Source organism: Anoplopoma fimbria, chromosome 14 (assembly GCF_027596085.1).
Source record: "Anoplopoma fimbria isolate UVic2021 breed Golden Eagle Sablefish chromosome 14, Afim_UVic_2022, whole genome shotgun sequence".
Lineage (NCBI taxonomy): Eukaryota > Metazoa > Chordata > Actinopteri > Perciformes > Anoplopomatidae > Anoplopoma > Anoplopoma fimbria.
Genome location: NC_072462.1, coordinates 21395256 through 21420927, shown reverse-complemented (window position 1 = coordinate 21420927; position 25672 = coordinate 21395256). Strand labels below are relative to the sequence as shown.

Sequence of the window (25672 nt, the reverse complement as noted above, 5' to 3'; positions counted from 1 at the left end):
TCACCCATTTTCTATTTCATATTAGAAGCAATAAAAGTGAAAGAGGAAGAAAATGAAATAAATAATCATTTAATAACTGAGTCAAAGCCTCTGTCTTAATCATAATATAAAAAAAACATTCTAAATGCTGGATGAGCCAGGAATATGTCAGAGTATTACTCAGAAGGAATATTTGAGATTTAATAGATCAGAATAGGAATCTGTTGCTCAAGTTACGTACTTTGTTGGTCAAAATATGCAGTATGTTCACACTAACCTTGCCCAGGAAGGATTTGTTGGCGGGGTCCTCTTCCCCCGGCCTCGGCTCCTCTGACGGATGGCTCGGCCGCGGGATGTTGGGCTTCAGGGCCACGGGAGGGGGGAGCGGCTTGTTTACGGCCACTACATCGCTGCTGATGGTGCTGCTGGAGTGTGAGTCATAGCTCCGCGATGAGTCAGTCCGAGTCTGAGCCCGCACCTGTCACAGGAAAGGACAGTTTGTTACTTTTTTTAGCTGCCAGAGACGGGGTTCTGGTGAGGACGATCTGCTTCAGCATCATGCTCCTTCAAATTAAAACACCTCCTCATGGAAAAAAACTGAAATGTGACAAGAGGTAAAAATATCTGAAATTCTGTTCGTATTTATACAAGTATGATTCAGTTTTTCAGGCTTCTTCTTCTTCTTGGATTGACATTGATTTTCCAGTTCAGGTTCAGCAATGTGTCAGTGCCAAAATCTTATCAGACATTATCAGTGAAAATTAAAAAAAAAAAGAAAAATGGAACCTGCAAAACGAACTTAGGGCTTACATTTTATTTATTATACATTTACTCATTAAGTGTAGGTAGAGTGGTTGGGGAAGAAGTAGGGGGAGGATCTCACCTTGGGAGGTTCGGGGACAAAGGGAGGGGGAGGGCTGGGCTCTCTGTTCAGCATCTCTCTGCTCCCTGACCTCCTCATTCGAGCCCGGGGTTCAGGATGAGGTTTCTACACACAGACACAGACACAGACACAGGAGGGTTGTCAGGGTAGGATTATGGAAACAATGGTGAGAATTAGAAGGGTGACCGTTACATGGGTGCCCAAACTACAGTATATACACTGCGCAGTATTTCATACAGCATCTGTGTGTATCAGCATTCCCACCTCATCCGGCAGCACCGGCTCGGAGGACCGACTGATGGCAGACACCGGCTGGGGCTCGTCCAACGGCTCGTCCAGCTCGTTGTCAGTGTAAGCCCCGCCCTCGTCCGCTGTGTCTTCATAGTCGCTGGTGAGGCGGCTGTCCATGCTCAGGTAGTCCGCGCTCATTGCTGATAGATAGGACATGCGGTCGTCGTGGAGATCCAGGTCCTCCTCTGAACCGTCCAACTAAGGAGGAAAAAGTGACGATACAAAACTCAAACTGGATGTCTTATAACTCACTCAAAATCTCACAATTGTCCAAGCAAAGTTCATTTTTTTGCTATTTCTAAAGTCTATTCTTAGAGCCCATTAATACTTATTTGGAAACCCATGTAAACTTTTGAGAAATGCCTGCAGCAGTGTGTCACTCACACAGATAATGAGACCCACCTTGCCCTCACACACCCACACAGCTCTCTCCTGCTGCTCCCGGATTGAATCTTTCACGCTGCCATACCAAGCGTCATTGGCCGAGTTCAGGTCCACAGACGCTGAACGTGCAGGAAGAGAGACAAAAAAAAGAATCCCCAACAATGTGTCAGTTAATCCATGTGAATCATCATATCATATGAGTCACCGGAGTACTTAAACAAAATAACATTCTTCACATTCAGAAAACAGCTTCTCTGAAGTAAAAAAGAGGTGTGATGGCTTAAGAATCCTTTAATAATTTCTAAAACTATTTTTTTTTTTACAAATGTTCATAAAACATTCATAAAATCCTGTTTATCTTTTTTTTTTCAATTTTGTACATTGATTTTCAATTGCCTGATTATTATTGCTCATTGTTACTATTTGCAGTCGTGACATCTTTAACCTTGATTTATCCATGTACAGCACCTTCCAAGTGCACCTTGTACGATTTATTAAGATTATCATTATTGCTGCTGAGTAACAGCAACTTTCAAATTAAAACCTACCAGTGAAAAGGTGCGAGCAGGTCTTTCTCAGCTTGACGGCCTGCTCATACAGTTTGCGTGCGCTGCGGGTGGATCCGGGTACGAGGCGGCTCCTCATGGTCTTGACGCCTTGCTTGCTGTCTGGGTTCAGGAAGAGGACGATGGGATACCACTGGGTGTAGTTTAGGGTGTCAACAGCTTTGGGGGTCACATCCAACAGAGCATGACGGTCCTGAGGAAACAGTGAGGTGAATGTTAGATGATCGAACGGTATTTTTCAGAAAACTACCTTTTCTTTCTCTCGTGTACCATACCTGTTCAATGATTTGTCTGATGGTGTTTAGTCTCACCACTCCGGAGGATTTCTCACTTCCTGCGTCTTTTGGCTCCGTTTCTGAGAGAAGATAAAAAATATTCAAAATGCAGAATGATGTACATGTGAAATAATCTTTCCTACTAAAATACTTTCAATATGAACTTTTTTCACTTTAGGGTTGTATGTTATACAACACTGCACAACAAAGTGTGATAAAGTAAAATGTAAAACAACTTCAATGAAGAGGTGATGAGGTAAGCACTTACTGGCGACGACAAACTCGTCTGGCATGTCGTTGCCCAGTTTTTCATTCACCGCATCGGAAATGGGCCCAAATATCACCACGGGCCTCTTGAAACCAGCTGAACATTAAACAGAATACAGATTTAATCACAAGAAGGCAGAGAAAACATGCCAAATATATTTTGTGTGAAACCACAGAGTGACCAGCGGATAACTTTTTTTGGGTACCTTCACGTAAGACCACCCTCTCATATGCAGGGAATTTTGTGGAGACTGGAGCTGCACTCAGGTCCTCTCGGCTCTTGCGTAAGTCCTTCTTTTTCGCCGCCCTTTGACCTCTCAGCCTCCAGAAGTCTCCTCTGTCGTTGCCTGATGCAGCCCGGGCAGCATTCTGGACGTTGGCCATTTGCTCTGCTCTGTGAGACAAAATAAGAGCTTAAGTCGGCATCACCGAACCCTAACCCCTAAACTGGGGTATGTTTGATGAAACAGAGCCTTGCATTGCTGGACTGTACAGCTGACCAGAAGTTCTAGTTGTTGCCGTCTACTCTGAAGCCAATGAATGACTGGAATTTATGGAAGCATGGCAGACACTAATATTACAGAGGCACATATATCATGCTTATTAATTTTAAAAATTAAAAATACTCAACCCTAAATACATAACCAGCACAACCCTGCACACACCTGCTCTTGTTGGGGATGATTCCTTTCTCCCGCAGCTGGTTGTCTTTGTCAGAGCGGATTGCCAGCCAGTTGCCCAGTTTGCCATCATAAAGTGTGTCCGTCACTTTAAAGATCTCTCCTCTGGTGAAAGGAAGGCTCTGAGGAGCCTCCTTCTCGTACTCAAAGTGGGTCCTGATGAAGAAAGAATCACCTCTGCCAGATGCTAGAATGTCCTTGTACACTGAAACAGGACACAAATGAAAGAAAAAAACCTCACAAAGCATGATCACCCAAAACTAAACTAAAACTAACCCTAAACCTCTCCTCTAAAGTCAATTTGGTGGCACAATTGTGGGTCCACTGCTTTTCTTTATATTCATGGTGTATCTATAAAAAATGATCCAAAGATCTAGCATATCTTTGTATTACTATACAGACGACAGCAAACTTGGCATTTTGTTAAGTGCCAGTTTGTCTACTTTGGTTTTGCTGTGTTTGGCATTGTATTCATCGGTCTTCATTATCATTGTCATTAATAACAAAACTTTTTTTTTTTGTTGTATTAGGAGCCATGCTTTTACCATAATTGCTAGTGTACACACGTACCACAAAACAACGTGGTAGCTAGTTTGAACATCTTTTTTAAAGTAGATGATGGCATTTTCCATTACCTTTGCCACATCAACACGTACAAATTTGCTTCAACGCCTCAATTGTTTAGCTCTCTCTGGTTCTTTCCCTGTTCCCTGCTGCTCTCTAGATCTAAATACACACACCCCATAGTGAGTCTGTGAGAGGTACCGAGCCGTGGGAGAAACAAAACACTTATGTCGGTGGCTTTAAACAAATATGTGACAATTAATATTTGTACTCAATGATCAATATATGGTCATTTACTACATCCCATGTACAACAAGCCCCAATACATACAGTATATTCTATATATCACACACCCCTAGCAGCCATTACCCATGCAGTACAGTACCTTCAGGTTTGCTTTGAGTAAGAATGGTTACATCTTCTCCTTTGGGAATCTCCAGGAGGTAGAGGACGGCATCCTCCCGCACCATGCCTCTGAAGTCCATGTTGTTCACCTGAAACAGAGCAGTCAGAGAAGAAATACCATTAGAGTGGCATATTATAGAATATACTTCAATACAACAAGACCAGCAGATAGGGTGCTTTTTACTCAAAGAGTAGGAAAGGGGGCATCAACAACATGGATTGTTAAATTAATCTTTTTTTCCCCATCACTTTAATTTTGACTCTTTTATATGTCTTCTGTCTTCATGCTTTGTTTACAGTGCTGTTCAATAGATGGTTACTTTAACCTGGTCAGAGTCTAATGGGGATCTTTAAATGTGGGTTATTAATCAATTAATCTCACCTTCATGATCTGGTCTCCTGTGCGGAGACCCTCCTGCTCAGCTGCGCTGTCCTCCTGAACGCCAGCGACGAAGATGCCGACATCGTTTCCCCCTGCCAGCCTCAGACCCACGCTGTCCCCTTTATGGAAACGCACCATCACTGTGTTCGGCCTGGTCGATGAAAGAAAGATCGCATTACACATATACATAATGGGAAGGACGGAAAAAATGGTTTAGGAACCCATAGAGAACTGATCTAACAGCGTGGTTAAACGATCAATTAGGTGTCCCCCTGAAAAACCATTTGCGATATACTGACCCATAAACTTCCTGGTCCTCTACGTTTGGCTTCAGTGGCACCTTATGAGCAGCATGAACCCTCGGGGCTGCAGTTACTGCTGGTACTAAAGAAACAGAAGAAAAACATGTTCATATTTTCAAATTGCAGCATTTACTCAAACTGGTTAATGATCAAAGATTTATATATATATATATATATTCAGAAGGAGACACTTGTGTACCTGGTGGAGTTTCTGATCGTGGCTCCTCCCTCTCTGCCTGCAAAGGGGGATTGTCTTCTACAGCCCTGTCGGGAACTCTGAATGGTGTTGGCATGGCGCCCATTTTTGCCAGTCTGTTGGGTGGGTCCTCTCTGGTAATTTCACAAATTCACGTATCACAATATGGCTAATCTCTAATAGGATATTCTGCTGACCAGTTCGGCCGGGGACCATTGTTGCATGTCATCCCTCAGTACACCCAGATACCTCAAAACCTGAGCCCTCAAAATCAGTCGATACTATTAAGAAAACCACAAAATGGCTGATGAAAAAAATAAAAAAACACAGACAAATCAAACACTTAAGGGCTTAGTCACTGCAGAGAAATTCCTCCTCAATAAAATCCAAGATTAGTAAAAAAAAAAAAAAAAAAAAGCAAAAAAAAAAAAGCATAATTATCACCACTGTCTTTTTATTTGATTGGCTAAGCTTGATGAAACACAAATCAACATAATCCTGCATTGTCCTGATTTCCCTGCTATATTAAGCAACACACAGATAATACAATCACAGGGGAGATCTTAGCGGACTCTCTGTGCTGTGATTATAAAAAAACAACAGAATCAAGCAGTTAAATCTTGCTTAGGGGAAATAAATACTTCCAATCGCACAAGATTTAATGACAGCTTACCTTGACTTCTCTCTAAGCCTCTCATTGGAGGAGTGGGAGGAGAGGTCGGAGTGGTGGCCCCGCCTGTCATCCTGTGGGGAGTAGGAGCGGTACGACTCGATCTCGGAGATATCTGCAACACACAGCAACAAACACATTTAAACAAAAATAAAGCAACCTTTCTGAACTCTTTGTCTTCATGTCCAGGAAAACATTTAATTTCTCCTCAATGCGCCTGCATTTTTAAAATGACTGAACGTGGCTTTTACACCATTCAAACTGCCCACGGGAAAGGGAAGCAGGAAAGGGAACAAAAACACACAAATGAAGGTCACATCACTACAAAGTGTAGTATCGGCTCCAAGGAAACAAAAGTCTGGATTGCATTTCCATATTATATTTTAGCAAGGCGTGATTAACGAAGCACAGCAACCATGAGATATCAAAATGAAGTAGATGCACTTCAGGTGATTTGGACCTTGCAGAGCCGAAACTCCTCACGCAACACAATCAGTCCCCATTGTTCTATGAGGGCGTTACAGAGAGGGATACTGGACGGCTGCTGCGGTGCCGACCAGAACATAATGAAATTCTGTCATATCCAAATGCAGATTATGATTAGGGATTAGATCACCCTGCCTGAGGCGTGTGAGCACTTTCACACGCACACACACACACACACACACACACACACCACAAGACAAAGTAGGTCACAAGTCTTCCGGCTATAACCCCCCCGCCTCCCTGCACACATTTGGTCAGTGAACAATCCACTCACACCACTTATCTAGATTGGTCCCGACCAATCACAGCACGCCATCCGGTCATGTGACATTAAAACCAGGTATAAAAGAGTGAGTAATCATGACGGTGAAAAACAATAATGATGGTAGTTTGGTGGATCTCTGGTCAGCTCATAGAGCTGGAACTGCTTTTTTTTTTATATTTGCACACCTTTAAATAAAACTAAAAACTGATGTTAGTAAAACTTTTATTTTATGAATGGAAAACAAGTTTGATGGATGAATACAACAACAACAACAACAACAACAACAACAACAACAACAACAACAACGTTTCTACAGTTGTATACGTAGTGGGTTTATATCTGCTGATGGCAGCCACTCGCTAGGTTCGCCTTTACGACGGATAGGACCTGCTGCTTTTCAGTTTCGAGTGTCTCTCACCATCGAGCTCCGAGTCGCTGTCCACCATCGGGGGGACTCGGATCAGCACTTGCTGTTTGTCTCTCTGCACCACCAGCTGCAGCTTCCCGCGGGACTTTTCGATCAGCTTCCCTGCATCGCAGAGCGACAAGTTTTCTGTCGCCGTACCGTTAATCTGACAGAAAAAGAGTGGAGATCCAGAGACAGTCAGATGCTTATCACTGCACTAACTACAAAGAAGCAATGCAAACCGTATGAGCCCCTTGCAGTTATGTATTCAAACAGTATTTTAATGGAGAGTGAGTGATTATTAGAGGTTGGAAACTTCCATAAAATAAACCTGTCTTTTGATTTGTTTTTTAAATAAGATACACAGCATTCGAAATTAACAAATTCAACCACCATACCAGAAATTGGAGTAAAAAATTTGATATACAATTCTATTCGGACACGAAGCTTGTTCTCATTCTGCACTTTGACCCTACCTTTAATATAATGTCCCCTTCCTGCAGGTTCCCATCTCTGCAGGCCAGTCCTGTGCTAGTCATCTCTTTGATGAAGAGCTGACTGCCAAGACGAAGGCCATACTCTGGAAAAAAAAGAAAGGGTCAAAAAATTGTAGAATAACACATTGTAAAAGTAGCAGCCTTAGTAGCTGGTTAGAATGTGTTACCTATTTTAGTACCTACATATTTTGTTTGACAGAATTGAGTCTAACGGCCTGACAAGAGCAACAACAGGTTTTTCAGATTCTCACCTTCGTTGGGCCGGTTCTTCAGCAGAAGCACATTCATGGGTTTCTCCAGTGGCTCCATGTCTCGGGCGGGGCGGGGCAGAGGGATGGGCAAGGCAGCAGGTGAGGGCGAACGCTCCAGACGGTCCCTGCTCCCACTCCTCCTCAGCGGCTCCTCGAACTTCCTCAGGTCGCTGGGGATGTGTTCACGCCCTCGCTCGAAGCTGTGCTCGCGTCCACGGCCTCGTGCCGGGCTGTGGTTGTCCCGTCCGTGGCGCAGGTCTGGGCTGTGGGTACGGTCCAGCGTTCGCTCGCTGCGGTAGCGTCTGTCTGGGCTGACCTCCCGGTCAAGGGCTCGCTCACTGCGGTAGCGCCGATCGGGGCTGTGGCCTCTGTCTAATGTGCGCTCGCTGCGGTACCTTCTGTCCGGGCTGTGGTCGACCCTGTAGGGGCGCTCCGGGCTGCGTTCTCTGTCCAAAGTACGACCTCGGCTGCCATCTCTCCTGTACTGTCGGTCCGGGCTCAGGTCTCTCTCCGTGCTCCTGCCACGTTCCCGACGGTCATAGTCCCTGTCGTAGTCGCGCTCGCGTGTTTGGTAGCCAGAATCCATGTAGCCTCCCCCGCCTCGCTCCCTCTCCAGGCTGTGGTCCCGCCCGCCTCCACTCCGGGCGCTGTACACACTGCGGCCGTCCTGCTCGTAGTTGTAATCTTCATTGTAGTCGTTGTTAAAGACTCTGTCATCAGGTGACGGGGGACGGTTCAGCATATTTACTGGAACCTTTCTGGGCCTCTTGACTGTCTGTTGATTAAACAAGAGTTTCTTTCAATAAAAACAAAAAGGTCAGAGGTCACTTTAACTCTACCTTAGAAATAGAGGGACAGGGAGGAAATACAAGGAGAGGTGGAGCAATATATATGACTATATTACCCCAGCCAGTTTCAAACACATGTCATGATAACATGGTGTCTAACTTAAATTAATACTTGTAACAAAAGGAGAATAAGCTTCAAACAACAAACCAAAAGCTGTACTTACAATTTTTGCCACTTTGCCACACTTCCTGAGGGTCTGGACAGCGAAGGAGTGCATGGCCCCCTCCATGGGGATGGCGTTCACCTGCATCACTCGGTCACTCTCACTGAACACAAACACACATTCATATGAGATTATGCTACATGCAAAAAAACTGTTATTTTGGGTGTTCTCAGGCTGCTAAATGTGGGTGTTTTTCCAAAAATAAAGACATAGCTTGTATACATACATTTCATATTTTAACCTAAAGTGACTTTTGTTCTGTTCAGAAAGTTGCCTTCCCACTAAGTCATATAATGTGACTGTTACAAGTTGGGAAATAAATCTTTTGGGCTGTTGAAATATGCTTGACAGCTTTGAGAGATAAAAAATCGTTAACCATTAATTGTAGTAAATGTAATATTTACAGCACTGATACATAGGTCAAAACAACAGTATCTGTCCTAACTAAATGACTCAACTCTACAACTTTAACTGATGACACTAAACTCCTTTACAGTCAAAAATGTGACAAAGAGATGTTTTCTCAGTGTACTGTGTGAAGTTTTCATACTAAAAACATGAGCAACAACAGTACGCACAACAAAAAGCCATCAGCAGGTCCTCCCTGCAGGACGTCGGACACTACAATGGACGTCTCTCCACTCTCATCATTCGGGTTGTCCCGCCCCCCTGACACTGCGATGCCAAAGCCCATCTTCGGATCCTGAGAACACAAAAAATGAAAACATGTAAATCATGTGGAGCCTCCATCTTTTCTGTGTCAGAGTGAGTGTGTGTGTTTGTGTGTGTGTGAGAGAGATCCTGTAATCCATGCGGTGTGTGTGTGTGAGCTCACTGTGTATTATCATGGCTGAAGATGTATTGTACATGGTGATTAAAGGGATTTCTGACTCTGATTGTGATTACAGAGCCTACATGTCCATGTTGTGTGTGATGAACGACAATGCTAATCCCTGGCTTCATATGGTTTCTCAAGTGTGTATGAGCATGCTATCATTCACTGTACACTATTTCGAAGGAGGGATTTTCTTTTACAAGCACCTCTGTTTTTAAAGGTTCCTGTGGGAAACGTATTTGGGCTTTCAACAATTCCACCTGCCACTGCTCCAGTTTGCCCAGATGAGATTAGGTCAGAGATTTGATGACCCTGTCCTCTATCCCCTCCCTTCCATCTGTATTTAAAAAAACCATACAATTCCCCGCGGTCTCTAACAGATGGCAGTGTAGGCAGAGGGAGTCAGAAAGTGTGAGCAGGGAAACCTAAAGAGGCATATATGAAGCAACATAGAAGAAGGAGATGTGAACAGTCTCTTATGCTATGATATCATAAGTAAAAAAAAAAAACTTATCAAAAATATTTTCGTGAAGAAGCAAATACTTTTTTAATCACCACACTGGTATAACGGTGTTTTGAAAATGACAGCAAATACTATAAAGCCAAGGAAGCCCGTTTCTACCAGCATGCAAGAGACAAACACCATTCCTATTCAAGTACAATATATAGTGTGATGATTCTTTAATATTGCAAGCCGTGTCAATGTTTTTGTGAATTCTGGATATTTTTTTCCATTGCTGATGAATGTCACTTTCAATTATTAAGATGTTTAATACATCTTTAGAGTTGGTTGATAGCTGCATCCGTCTGTTGGAGGTCAAAGCCAACCGCCTCATTTCTTCTCACCCAGATGGGTTCACATATTGCCTATATTAACTTATACATAGTTTACTTTGCCAAAGACGGCAAAACTATTTTGGATTTTATTTTGAAATCCAAAATAGTACCAGGATTCAAACTGTGCCTCTGAAATCTCTGACAACTTGTTAGTATCCTCCATGTAATTTTTTACTTTGCATCTGGCATTCAGATACAGTACATGTACTTATTAACAGAATAAATGTATCTGTTTGTGTAACACCAGATTTATATATGCTGTATATTCTATATGTACAGTGCTTTTCTGCATTGTGTATTTTCTTATTTGCTATTTAACGTCAAGATGCAGATAAAAGTTAGCCATTCGTCTGAATGCTACACATTTACATCACAATGAAATAAAGTAAAATTCATTGTTCCTAATAAATAGTCTACCTTGTCAGTGTTTCCCATAAATACAGTGCTGTAGGGATAAAAAATTTTAACCCTGGAAGTTAGCATCCCATTGGTTCCCTCAACAAAAAGCAAATACGATTTGCATTTTGTTGAATGTTGAAAGTTCGTTAAAGCTTGTGGACTTTTAAAGATGTTTCTTTTTCCCTACAAAAAGGCGAGATGTTTTGTAAAAGCACAGGCAGCAGCAGAGGCAACATATCGGAAAAAAAAAAAGACAACTCAGCTATCAGATGGTAGAAGAGAATAAAAGTAGATGTACAGAGCAGAGAGTGACAGCTGGCTGCGGTGGGGTTGAGAGTTGGGGGGGGGGGGTCACAAGCCTCCAGCGGACCTTTTTGCACTAAATCTGCTTTTCTGGCTCCAGTGGACCGCAGCAGGAGACAATGAGCCCATCATGATGATTAACAAAGCTCAACTGGTTTGCTCTGCTCACACAGTCGTGCACGTGTGTTTAACATTAGCAGCAGCGTAGAACCTGGTTTACTTGGCTGGTGGCAGGATGTGGCACAGCTTCGACATATACACATTTAACGATGATGCTGTAACTAGCAATTATTCCTACCATTTAGAATATGTCATTAGCAAAGAGTAATTAACTAGTACCGAAAGCTGGTTATGAATGACTAGTCAGATTTGGTGTTTGTATATGCTATTATATCTAAACTACACAGGGAGCTAAGGACCTCATCTTACGGAAAACCTAATTTTTCATTATTATGAACATGAAATTATATTTCTTTTCATGATTGCATAAGTTATCTCCGGCTCTCATTCAGAGGTCGGGGGAATGTCTCTCTTAACTGTTAGCTGTCTGCAACGTGTCAAGCCAGTAATTAAAATGCACGCTCTGTGAAGAGTATAACAGGCTTTGTTTATGGCAAAATGTAAATACTATGAATGAGACTAGGTCTGGTGTGTTTTGGGGCAGATGGACTCACCCTCTGCAGGGTCACGGTGTACTGCTCCCACACGGTCTCCTCCATGACCGGGTTCTGTGGAGAGAAAGGAAAGATTACCGTTGGTAGTTTCATTTCACGGACCAGATTAATAATGTATTACGTGATTAAACAACAAAGCTAGTTCACATTAGCCCACGCTGTTATTACACAACCAGGAGCTCCCAGAAGAACAATGACAGGTTTAAAACAAGTTAGGAACTTCGGTCTCTTGTTAAATCAATATTGATGAGAACACATAACATCAGTTAGCTTTCTTTCACAAGCACGCAAACAGTTCAGGGTGGAAGTACTTCCTCTGACATATTGTTCCATTAAACCACCAAAAGGTTACATAAATCCACCATAAGATACACATCTGCTAAATGTTCAAACAACCCAAAAAAGCTGACAACTCAGCAAGGTCTAGTGCTGCAAATAACAATTACTTTCCTTTTATTATCAATTAAATTGACAATCTTTGTTTCATTAATTGTCAGGACTAACGTGAAATACTAGAGCCCAATAACATGTTTTTAAATTGGTTTGTTGTCTGATATGATGAAAAAAAAATCAAAAATCAAAAGGTATGAAATCACATAAAATTGTGAAAAACAACCATATCTTAGCTGAAACCAGTGTTTTTTTTTTCAAATTAATGATCAGTTCCCTGATAACTGACAAACAATGAATGCTCAATGATCCAATCAGTCCAACCATCAGTCATAGTGAACTACAAACCAACTTTTGTTAAAAATATTCCATAATTTAAGAATAAGTGAAGGTCAAAATTCCCAAAACAAAGATCATACCTAATTTCTCTACAAAACTGTACCATGGATTCAGTTAGACTTTGACTACTTACATCAGCAGCTAACTTCTCAAATTAATTTTAATCCCAAATGAACATTTTAGAACAGTTGATGCCACTTTTCCTGCGATTCTGCATCCCTTAATTCAGAACTCAACACGCGTCTCACCTCAACCCACTTCTGACACACTTGATAAAAAACACCAAACACTACCATTACAGGACCAGTCAGGTCAAACTGCCCAGCCGAGCCCCTTGCCCCGGCCACAGACCAGAACAAATCTACAGCAGAATCACACTCACGATTCCCTGAAGGATACGTATGGTCTTGACCGCGTGGGCCCATTTCCTGTGCAGGCTGAGGACGGTCTTCATTGTTGGCGCTCTCCGTCTTTTCCTATCTGCGTCTCTCCCCGTTCACCGCCAGTGGTGCTCTGGCAGACTGATGTGCGCCACAGCCTCCTCCATGGTCACAGCTGCACAACCAGCAGCAGCTCTCTTCCTGCATCTGCCCGCCTGCCTGCCAGCCTTTGACGTAAGAGGGATTCTGCTGGCCTACATTCAGCACAAATCCTACCGTCTGCAGACAGTGTAAACATACAGACACACCAACTTCTGCACAGGGACGCGGGGATCAAACGCACGAGTGTTCACCCGCACACAAAATAGCAAATCACACCACACATTTTGGGTGTGATGTCTGCTCAGACTCTAAGATAAATCTGACACTTTTGGAGATGATTCACACACCTCAGCAAAGGCAAACAAACACGTTGCATGCAAAGAGTGGATAATCTGAGTTAGTGACAGCACAATGGTGGGGATTTGAAATTGTTTATAGTAACTAAAGTGAAATCTGTGTGCCGCTGACATCTCAGGTTGAGGCTTAGTGAAACGGGGGCACAACTGGGGCCGGCAGCTCACCAATCATAACCCACTTTTTTTGATCTTCTGGCCTGCAAGGGAAAACCAGATGACTAGCAGCAGCTGCAGCAGCAGGACATTCTGGGTGATTAAAAACAGGACAAACGCTACCTATACACTACAGAGGAAAGAACATAGAGAGGATCTTCACGGCTGTGCTGATTGGTGATTGTTTATCGACTAATGAATGGAAGATCGAAAAAATGTTCCCTACGTTGATGATAAGGCGATAATAAATAACTTACTATCAGAACTGAGATGTTATAAAACAATCTTCAGAATCAGCACCCTATTTGGCATTTAGAGATGTTTCTGGTGTAGCTGCATATCTGTGACGAGTGAATTTAAAATCGTTAATAACAGACCAGTTTTAAGTCTCTTTTTTATGGATCAAACACCCTGCACATCTGTTCTTCATACACCTGCTCACCACCTTCGCTCTTCCCTTCTTAAGATTAGTAATTTTTTTGGATAGGGCTGTTCTGGATGTAATTTATCTTTTACATTCGAAGCTTTGAATGAGATTTTCAAATTAAATTTCAAACATTTGTCCCCACATTTAATGATGTCATCGTCTAAAATATGATTTTGTATTATTGTCGTTATATGAATGTTATATGGTTAGTTGTGAATTTTGGAAATAACAACACATTTTGACTTTTGGCCAGAGACAATTACAGAGACAAGGAGCCATAAAGCGAGAAAGTCCGCCTCTAGCGATAGAAACGATGACGTAACCCTATATAGTTATTCATCTTTAACATTCATTTTTAAACCCAGTAGAAAAACAATCCCTTTCCAGAACTTTCTTGACCCAGTTGATTTCACCTTGAAACAGTGTAGGGTATACAGTATGTTTGAAAATTGTAATTGTGACAATCTTTTAAAAAGTACGATTATATTAAATCTAGATTATAAGAGTTCAGGTGACATGTAAGGATGAACATTTTACTAGCATCACAGGTGAGAGATTTTGTTTTTATGCTCGGAGGTAAAACAATGTGTTGTATAAAAAAAAATGAAGTAGTTTACGGCTTCTTCTCTTAGTATACATGACATCCCTTTGCACAAGAGTTGCCCAAAACTGCAGAAGAGAGAACCACTATGTGTGTGGACAGGGGAAATATATTAACATCTGAAAGTCTGACAAAATGAAGCAGCCAACTTAAGGGCTTTGGGTAAGGCCAAACCAGTCATAATCAGACATCTTCTTGTACTATGTAATATAATTGTGATGGCTGCTCGCAGGCAGGCCTGCTGGATAAGTCGTAGCCTCCTGGGTGATGGCTGTTACATAACAAGACACAAACACATTTTCAGGGAGGGAGGGTTGAAATACTGGGTCATTCTCGCAGGCCTTTACAAATTATTTAGAGAAGAAGAGGATAAGTCTTTTGAAAAAACAAAAACATAGAATGTGTGGGTAGATTTTAGTCAAAAACTATAATAAAGTCTCTTTGGGTGACATCTATATTCAATATTATGCAAAATCACAGTCGTTGTTTGTTCTCTTCTACAATGTGTTAGTAAATTTGAGGGATTTGGAGATTAATTACCAAATAACAATGTGAATTATTTTAATGTGTTTTCACAACAATTTTATCTTTTGCATTCCCAAACTTTTTCACATATTTATGAAAAGATAATGCAATTAAAAAAAAGTTTTTGCCACATAGGATGTTTGAGTCTAGCCTAAATGTAAAAAAAGTAAAAAAGACTAATTGTCTAAAATGTGAAGCTTACTAGTATACATAACAGAGAAAAAGCTGCATTTCATCAGACAAGATGCTTGAACCCAATAATGAGATATTTTGCTTGAAAAAAAGACTTGATTATCCAAAATGTGCCAATACATTTTTGCAAACAAATCTCTCTCATGTCAGGTTTCAGATAGCGCACGTATAGTTTGAAATTGTTCAAAACTAGATTCAGTACCAATACCAAAGCACCTAGAAACCCAATAAAAAAACAAAACTGATATGTTTTGTGAAATTTTACCGAAAACAATTAAATTGTTTTGAAATTTGACTGCACTGTTTGTTTGATATCAGTTTGTGTTAATACATTTACTGTATGTCTTTTCAACTTAGAACTACCCAATAATCCTTCATTAGGCGGTCTGAAGGTTTCAATGTTTACAGTACCAGTCAAAAGTTTGGACACACCTTCTCATTCAACTACTTTGAAGAATCTAAAGTATAAAACATATTCTGGTTTGTTGAGGCTGCACGGTGGTGTAGTGGTTAGCACTGTCGCCTCACAGCAAGAGGGGCCCGGGTTCAATTCCCGGGCTGGGCAACCTTCTGTGTGGAGTTTGCATGTTCTCCCCGTGTCAGCGTGGGTTCTCTCCGGGTTCTCCGGCTTCCTCCCACAGTCCAAAGACATGCAGCTTAGGTTCATTGAAGACTCTAAATTGCCCGTAGGTGTGGATGTGAGTGTGAGTGGTTGTCTGTCTCTATATGTCAGCCCTGTGATAGGCTGGCGACCTGTCCAGGGTGAACCCTGCCTTCACCCATTGACAGCTGGGATCGGCTCCAGCACCCTGCGACCCTTAACTGGATAAGCAGGTTACGGAAAATGGATGGTTTGTTGAGCATTTGTTTGTTTACCACATAATTCCGTATGTGTTCCTTCATAGTTTGGATGTATTCAATATTAATCTACAATGTAGAAAAAAAATAAAAAAAATAAAGAAAATCCATTGAATGAGAAGGTGTGTCCAATCTTTTGACTGGTACTGTATATATATAAAATAAACAAATATATAAAATAAAAATAAAAATAAAGAAAAACCATTGAATGAGAAGGTGTGTCCAAACTTTTGACTGGTACTGTATATATATATAAAATAAAATAAATATATAATAAAAATAAAGAAAAACCATTGAATGAGAAGGTGTGTCCAAACTTTTGACTGGTACTGTATATATATAAAATAAACAAATATATAAAATAAAAATAAAAATAAAGAAAAACCATTGAATGAGAAGGTGTGTCCAAACTTTTGACTGGTACTGTATATATATAAAATAAAATAAATATATAATAAAAATAAAGAAAAACCATTGAATGAGAAGGTGTGTCCAAACTTTTGACTGGTACTGTATATATATAAAATAAACAAATATATAAAATAAAAATAAAAATAAAGAAAAACCATTGAATGAGAAGGTGTGTCCAAACTTTTGACTGGTACTGTATATATATAAATAAACAAATATATATAAAAGTAAAAGTCAAAAGAAAATCCATTTGGAACAAACTTTTGACACCTTCTCATTAAACTACAAATTTAAAATCTAAAATATAAAACATATTGAATGAGAAGGTTTGTTGAGCATTTGTTTGTTTACCACATAATTCCGTATGTGTTCCTTCATAGTTTGGATGTATTCAATATTAATCTACAACCAGTATAAAAAAAAGTTTGGACAAAAAACTTTAAGAATCTAAAATTCATTGAATGAGCATTTGTTTGTTTACCACATAATTCCGTATTTGTTCCTTCATAGTTTGGATGTATTCCAAACAATTTTGACTGGTACTATATATATATTAAAAATCATTGAATACAAAACAAAAATATAAAATAAAAAAAAAAAAGTATTTATATAAAATAAAATAAATATATAATAAAAATAAAGAAAAAAAGAAGTCCAAAAAGAAAATCCATTGAATGAGAAGGTGTGTCCAAACTTTTGACTGGTACTGTATATATATAAAATAAACAAATATATAAAATAAAAATAAAAATCCAAAAAAAAATAAAAAAAACCATTGAATGAGAAGGTGTGTCCAAACTTTTGACTGGTACTGTATATATATAAAATAAACAAATATATAAAATAAAAATAAAAATAAAGAAAATCCATTGAATGAGAAGGTGTGTCCAAACTTTTGACTGGTACTGTAAGTGCTGATAAAAAATAAAAAAAGGAAAATAGAGCAAAACTCTGCCCCCTGCTGGAGACACAGCCACATTACACCATGAGGCAGGAGAAAGAACAACAACTATAAATGAGACAATGCGATCAATTACGGGAGAGCTCGACATATCAGTAACAGTTCAACTGCGTTTTAAACCTGATTTATCAACTTTGAACTTGTTTCTGCTAACTTAACTAACCTTAAACAACTAAACAGCTATCTTAGCTTTAATCACAGCAGGTGCAGCAAGATGCAACAGGCTTCATGGAAACTCCCGAATAACTTCTCCTCAGAAACATGCATGCAAAACACTGCAACAGGAGTAGATCAGGGCTATTATCTTGCTTTTCAAGTACTTACGGTGAAATACTGAGTTGCGTATCTGCTCAGTGAGACCATCTCGCACTTTGAACTGCTACTTTAGACCCAAACAAAACTATTGATTCCTTTCCAGTCGGATGTAGATCAAAGTTTGGATGAAACTGGGAGTTTAAAATCTGGAAAAGTTGCTTAAAGTTCGTCTACTTTGATTTAAATATCACACTTCATCTCCTATATAGACATTAAGAGCAAAAACTATGGTAAGCATGGTTAAGACCATACCAAATGAGAGCATGGGGGGGTTGAATTTAAAAGCAACTGTAATAGATGAGAGAAAACTAAAACAACTTTTTATAACATCAACCTCGCTTTAAATAAAGACAGTACTCATTTGGTTATCAGTAATAACGAACAGGTGATTGCATTGTAGATACATGTGTAGAAGGGCCTGACAGTCTAACACCACTGACATGGGTCCTTCCAAAAGTCCCATTGATTTTTAGGGAGCCTGCTGTGAGGCTCCCAGACAGACAGGACACAAACAGACTTAATACAGCATACTGCAGAACATCATTCAAAGAAGGATATGTAATTAAAAAATACTTATGCCGGTAGAGAATTCATTTGAGATGTATTTCAGACACTTTGTATAGCCTTTACTTACAGCAACTGATTTACAGAGGCAAAACAATGTTAGTAAAATGTGTGTTTTCGTAGTAATCTGCCTCTGCACTATACTTTTGCTCTGGTTTATGCTTTGAGATGCTTGTTTAAGAAAGGAGATGCACTTATGACTTCTGGTGACTCGTAGTTCTCTTGAATACCTATGTTGAATACACTTCCTGTAAGTCGCTTTGGATAAAAGCGTCTGCTAAATGACTGTAATGTAATGTAATGTAATGTGTATCAAATAGTAAAAAGCTCTTAAGATTAAAGAACAAAAAAAAAATGAAACCTTTACGTTTTGCTCCTTAGCAAACTATACCACCAATAGCGTTGACAGGGCAAAATATGCAATGTTGTATTTATCCTTTTCTCTTAATTCTCCACGTCTGTAGCCATTGTTTAATGTTTTTTTTCCTCAACAAGAGGGAAATGCATTGCAGTGTAGTAAATACACTACTGACCATTAGCGAAGTCCAACCCTGATTAAAGTCCATTTCATTCAGTGAAGTTCTTCCACACCTAACTGAGAAAACTGTTTCTTTATGGAGCCGTCTTTGTGCACAGGGGGCATTTTAAAAACAGGAAGGGGCTTTCAACAAACTGCTGCAACACAGTTGGAAGCACACCATGTTCTCAATTATCACTGTATGCTAAGGCATTAATGTTTACTTTTACTGGAACCATGAAAAAAACACCCCAGACCAAAAATATATGTAGAGGTTATAGAACTATGTGAAATAATTTGTAAGGCTCTTATACATGAGCTGCTGAACCAAAGGTCTAGAAAACTATGACCATGTGCAGCTGTCCAACAATAACCTATTGTCGTGTTTTGTGTGTGCGTGTGGGTGTGTGTGTGTATAACTATCAACTCTATCCATTCAAGCTTGCCCTGGTATTTATTCAACACAAGACAAATCACAGATACATTTATGCTTGCAAAAATAACAACACTTAATTTAAAATGTTAAACTTAAGAGTAGTAACACCTTAGGACTGACGTAATGACAATACATTTTCAGAAAATTTCGGCCCCATTATGTCAAATCCCCATATTCCATCAGCCGCAATATGCGATTTAGGCCTTAAAATAGGCCATCCAAATGCAAAACAGCTTCATCAGCCTGAATAATTTGTGTGAGCAAGTCATTAAAACAATGAAGCTTCCAGGACATGAAATGTCTCTTTGGTTAATCACCACCCTGGATGCAGGATCACTAAAGCGTAGTTGTATTTAAATCAGAAGTTTGGGAAATACTGACTCAGAATAACTCCGATCTCAGAATCATCAGCCCATCAGTAGAGAAGCAGCTTTGCTTGCAGTTTACAAATCATTTTTGGATAAACAAAAAAAACAAAAAAACATGCATGCATGCATTTTTCATTTTATCCAGTGATGGGATTAAGAAAAAATTCATGAAATTTTCATCAAGATAGAGACCCACAATCATCCAAATGAGATGTGTGAGGGTTTCATTGTGACAAAAGGAAAAGCAAAATCTGTGTCTTCACTGAAAAATCCATCATGTTGTATGTGTGCAAACAAGATATCATGAATAAAGTTGCCTCATGCTTCCATGTGACTGGATCAACACCTAAATCTCTAAATAGATTGGCATTTTCAAGACTGGTGCAGACATGTTGCATTTAGACTGAAACACACAGTAAGGGGTCAACGTCACCACCAAACCCAACTGTACGTCGCTCTGAAAATAAAGCATGGACACTAAACATGATGCTGACAACGTACCATCGTAATAGCCGAGAAGCTGCGTGAAGAGAGGCGGCGAAGGTACAAGTACTGGGCTTCTCTGGACCAGCGAAACTTGCGGTTGGACTTGAGCAGGTCAGTGCTGGTCTGGTCAGAGCCAGGCTGGTCCCTACCAACACAGAGAGAAACACACATTTTTAAATGACAACTCTTTACTGCAAGTGTGTTACACTTAAAACATTATATATATTTTTTAAGATCAGAAATTCAGTCTGAATAAATAACCCTGATGATGTCAAAGTGATGTCATCAGGGTTATCTTAGCTCTGGCCTTGAGACAGAAACTATTTAAGAGAAAGTTTTCACACAAATGGTTTGTAAGTTGTGAGCATTTCCCTGGCAGAGAGGGTCTAATGAAAGACATTCAGTTGCATTATGGGAAATGTAGGATGCATTGTTCTTGGAGGGCCAAGCCCTTATTAGGGACTACAAATCTAAATAACTCAGCCACTGCTTCATTGACATTGACTAATCTTTTATTTTCTAAATGTGACTCTTGTTAGTCCACCAACTTTATGGAAGTGCAATACTCAATCACTGGACTAACCCTTTAAGTGCAGATTGGGCTTTGATATTTAGGGCACCGTCACATGTGCACGATATACAATGATGTTGAGATAGTTCAATGGATAAGTGAGAACTTGGTGGTCTAGCTATAGAAAAAGTAAGAGGATCACCCAAGTGGGTGTGGTCCTTCTCTGGGCACTGTAGAATCTAAAGCAAATTTCATAGCAATCCTTCCGCTTGTTGTTGAGAGATTTCAGTCCGGACAAAAGTGGAGCGACCAACTAGAAATTAAAAACTAACACCCGGTTTCAGCTTCTCAAATATGCTTTTCTTTGTTTATGTAATTGTAAATTTTCTGTATTTGACCTTTGGACTTTTGCATCAGTTAAAACACATTCTTGACTTTTTTCATATAATCTTTTACACATTTAACAAGTATTGGTAGATGAGACACATATCACATTAAACATTACAACTATCTATATTTTGCAACAGTAGAAAAAGAAAAAACAGGAAATATAAACCAAATATTTCAAAGGCCACTGGATCAGATGAAAAAGTAGAGCTATAAATAGACAATAAAACGTTTCCCAGAACTAAGCCAGCCATGTATGGCTCTGAGTAAAGCCAGAGGAGACCCGGCTCCCACAGATACTACTGACTGTAATACTATAATCTGCAGCCTCACTTCAACAGGACCTGATCACTAACCTGTCCCAACATGTGGAGTTCTCCACTGAGCTGAAACAACTTTTGTTCTCAACTTCATGTCAGTGATTCAGACATGAGGTTTCTGATGCATTTGGATCATCTGACTGGATAAAGTCAGAGAGTACTGAGAAACTGTGTTGAGAGTGAAGAAAGTCGAGTGCCTCTGCATGACTAAACATGCTGCACTTCACACATTAAGCACAGACTTGTAGATCCAGCTTCACATCTCCAGGAACAAGTGAAGTAATCAAAGACATAAAAGACCTTGGGCTGGGCCTGGCAGCATGAAACTTCTTGCGATCTGGAAATGTGTATGCACCCCGTCATCTCAACGTTCCCAGTGTACATTTTACTCAAGAAAGTTAGTACTGAACTGAAAACACCACCAACTAATTTAAACCTCTGTTCAATCACCTATCACCACTAAACTACTCAATCATACTCAGATATAAAAATATATATTTTACCTCCCTTACAGGTGATGCAGTTAATTTAAACCAATAATCACTTGAGTTCATGTTGGACAAAAAAAATCAATGATAATGTTTAACATCTTTCAGTGGAATCACATCACAATGACATGAAGATTGGTCGTGCATGTAGTGACGCACAATTTGTGCATCTAAAATAAGCTTTTTATAGTACTTTAAGCAGTAGTTTGTTTGAAATGATTGATGCATTTATATGCAATGTGATGGTTTTATATTAGATTAGGTTCAACTTTACTGTCATTGCACCCAGTACAAGTAAAACACAAGGCAGTTCAGCATCTTATTTGACATAAGTGAAAATAGTGCATATAGAGATACAGATGAATGAATGTATCAAATGTAGAATAAAGCATTGGGGTAGTGTAAATAGAAGTAATATAACTGTGATATATACTCAACATAAGATATGATACTCATCATCGTGTTACACTGTTTACAATTCATCTTTCAAGGATGAGAGCCATGTAAAGTAATCAGCATAGCCATCTAGTTGGCTACATCAATCTATAGGTTTGTTCTTGTAGTGGGATCCACTAATCAACTACAATCTCTGCGATTAGCCTGAAAAGTAGATAGTGATAGTCTTCAGGATCGAGCAATCGCTCATCCAAATGCACACCAGGGTTAACAACTTGACCTTAAAAAATATAGTGTCTTTCTCAAGAGTCAGGGCACCAATGGGATAAATCCTTGAAACCTTTATGACCAAATGTATCAGAAGGGTCCTATGAAATAGTCAGAAAAAGTCCATTTGTCTTGATCAAGTCAGACCACCCAGAAAAGAGGGCATTCAAAATTCATGTGCTTTATATACTCCTAGTGATGGATAGCAATACATATACTTTTGTTTTAATTGTGCAGGTTCTTTTGAGATGTCTTTATCTGAGATGTCTGCCTCTACTACCCTGGATTATTCAGAATAACAGAGAGAGATTGTTTCTGGAAAGACACATTGACGTTAATGTCCATTTTAAATGCTGTATGGTCTATTACACAAGAGACTCAAAACCTGGTCATATAAAACCAAAACTATCTGCATGACCACATACCATTTTTGTTTTACATTCTTCTAAATTCGATCTGTTGCTTCCCTGAACAATGCAGCAAAGGTAGCCATATTTCAGAACCATTATCAGGATTTATAAGTTTATCTGTGAGAATTAAAAAGCTTCAGACGCTCTTACGATAAGCAGTTCACTACTACTGTGCCGAAGCTCTCTACTCATGTTAAAGGTTACGATACAAAAGGATCTAACTCACCCCGGGGGTCTCCACAGTTTCCTGCCGGGTGGCAGAAGCTCCCGTTTGTTCAGGGGCACAATCCCTATGGCCGCCTGCATGATCGTGATGAACTTCTTAAACTTCATCCTCAACTCTCCTCAAACGGCGACAGCATCACACGCACCACAATGCTCTGACTTCTGCTACACCTCCATCACTCATCTTCTAACAAAGTGCAGGATCATAGGAATATTCAACATATCCACGTTTGCTCATCTCCTTCCGCATCATCAACACTACAAATTTGTCCTCTCCATGACAACGAGCCACGGCTATAGCACCCGAAGCGGCAAGTTCCCCGTTTCGGAGCGACTACGAGTCTTGTCCCCTTCTGCTGACTCCGACAGATGTCCTTTTGGCTTTTCTGAGCGAGGGAGGATAAAAGGAAAACAAACAGCCACGTTCCAGCCAGGCGGTGGGCCGGCCTGAGAGAGGATGACAGCACGTCACTCTTACATAATTCTGGAGCTTCTCTGGACATTACACTAATGAAAATGCAGCCTCTGCCACCACTACTTCTGCTGCTGCTTCTGCGGCTGCTGCAGCCACTGGAATAATTGTGGTACTAAGCCCTGACAGATCATGAATGATCCCCGCCCCCTTCTCCTATAATCCACCCATCCAGGCTTAGTCTTCTCACCATTTACACCCAGACAGACCCATCTACTGCACCCTCACATCCTCAAACACCCCTCCACCAGAGCTAACCCATTATGGGGGGTTTATTAATGACACAGCTACTACTAAACACATTTAAGCTGTAATCAAGCTGCACTTCAAGATTTGAGAGTGAACGGGGACAGATTTGTGAGTACAAAACACATTTTTTGGAGCAATGCCCTGATTCTGTGCACGGCTCATTTGAAATCTGCTCTCATTACCTTCTCCAGCTGCTTTGGCATATTCTGAATAAGGAATACAACATTACAACACAGTATATATTTTTGTTAATGTTATAAAAAAAATACCATTTGGTATTTCCCTTTTATAATGCAGTCACTTAATAAAGACCAATAATGTGTTAGTCTGTCTCACAATATCAGACCTCCATATTATGTCTGTGGCAATCACATTTTTACTGAAGATGTAAATATTTAAAAGCATCGAACAAATATGTAGTTTAATTTTTGTTTTTATAAGGCTCCGTAATATTCAAAAACAGATGGAGTAAATGTGCATTTTCTGGAAACTATTTTCTGCTGCGGATTAATACACATTTGGTGCTCTAGTGAGTATTTAAGTATGTGGGATTATATCAAAATAAATATAAAAGGAATGCTGCATGCATGTGACCCAGTGAAACAGTTTGGCTCAGTGATGTGTTTTTAATAGCTTTTGAACAACAATGGAGCTCTATGGCACAGAGGGAGAAGAAATACCAGGCTTTGTGTTAGTAGGATCAGAACATTGTTGGTTTTTCATGAGATTTGTTGACAAAAAGAAAAATATAGTTTTCTATTAAAACAATTTCAACCATTCAACACAATATTTCTTAGATCTTAGAATTCTTCCAGATTCCTGCACTTTGTCTGCCAAGATATGGTCAATTTGAAGGAATGTTTAACAATTTTACCTATTGCCACAGCTATCCCTATACAAATAGTTAGGGGTTGAACCGATAGCAGTATAATCAATGCCTCCGAGACAGCTTAAAGTGTTGGATCTGGTATCAGCGAGTGAGTATGCAAGATTATGCACTGATCCCATATCACCTTATAACATTTATCGGCTCAATGACCCCTCACAGGAACAACAACATGTGTATCACGCTACACGAGCCGTACATCCTGCTCGATTGGGCAGGTGATAGCAGAAAGTGTAACGTCAGCCAGATCTAGCAAAATGTCAGCAGCTTGCCATATTTTACACTGGAAGATACTAGATAAAAGAGTTCTTTGGCATTCATTCTCTTTTAGGGTTTAAGTTTCAGTTTATTGCAAACTCACACCAAAGTGGTTGCACATTTTGGGTCAAAATCTTCTTAAGACGTTGAGATAATACAGGCTCTTGCAATCATTTATAAAACTATGGCTGTTTTCAGACCAAAAATAGCACTGCGTGATAAAGGCAGCTAAAACACAAAGAAACAAAATGTCCCTGGCTTTATTCAGAAACACAATGTCCCTGATTTGAATACAGCCAGGGTGCTCTGTTTCATCTCAATCTCCCTCATTAACTGTCATGTTCCCTCTGTTATCTAATATGAAAAAATAACTGCAGCCACCCAATTTATTTAAGTGAGGTCAATGAAATGACAGATGAAGAAGGTTCCAGAAAAAAAACCAAAAAAACAAAACCTAGGTCATTGTGTTTTCAGTGCAGTTTTCAGGTTGAATGCCACAAGCAACATGACAATTTTCAGGACACAGTGTTTAAAACACATGAAAACAGCCTGATGTCATAAAGCGGATGACATCTCCAGGTAAAATCCAACATCACTTGCATTCTCTAAAACC

General features: G+C 39.9%; 1 protein-coding gene across 3 annotated transcripts in view; it reads right to left on the bottom strand.

Annotated features, from left to right (window-relative positions):
- Window positions 1-25672, bottom strand: part of tjp2a (tight junction protein 2a (zona occludens 2)) — a 34575-nt gene that overhangs the window by 4138 nt on the left and 4765 nt on the right. Inside the window, exons 2-22 of one of the 3 annotated variants that reach the window (XM_054612118.1) lie at window positions 20206-20335; window positions 11810-11863; window positions 9340-9464; window positions 8762-8864; window positions 7750-8524; window positions 7478-7581; window positions 7014-7167; window positions 5848-5959; window positions 5178-5308; window positions 4976-5060; window positions 4677-4827; window positions 4275-4383; window positions 3311-3530; window positions 2852-3039; window positions 2647-2742; window positions 2379-2458; window positions 2086-2296; window positions 1556-1656; window positions 1127-1351; window positions 863-967; window positions 257-457 (exon numbers count right to left, since the gene is read on the bottom strand). In XM_054612118.1, the coding sequence (XP_054468093.1) occupies window positions 257-457; window positions 863-967; window positions 1127-1351; window positions 1556-1656; window positions 2086-2296; window positions 2379-2458; window positions 2647-2742; window positions 2852-3039; window positions 3311-3530; window positions 4275-4383; window positions 4677-4827; window positions 4976-5060; window positions 5178-5308; window positions 5848-5959; window positions 7014-7167; window positions 7478-7581; window positions 7750-8524; window positions 8762-8864; window positions 9340-9464; window positions 11810-11863; window positions 20206-20208 (3333 nt within the window). In that variant the 5' untranslated portion in view covers window positions 20209-20335. Of the gene's footprint in view, window positions 1-256; window positions 458-862; window positions 968-1126; window positions 1352-1555; window positions 1657-2085; window positions 2297-2378; window positions 2459-2646; window positions 2743-2851; window positions 3040-3310; window positions 3531-4274; window positions 4384-4676; window positions 4828-4975; window positions 5061-5177; window positions 5309-5847; window positions 5960-7013; window positions 7168-7477; window positions 7582-7749; window positions 8525-8761; window positions 8865-9339; window positions 9465-11809; window positions 11864-12920; window positions 13091-17828; window positions 18005-20205; window positions 20336-25672 lie in introns of those variants that run through there. The other 2 variants (XM_054612117.1, XM_054612116.1) reach the window with 2 other exon arrangements.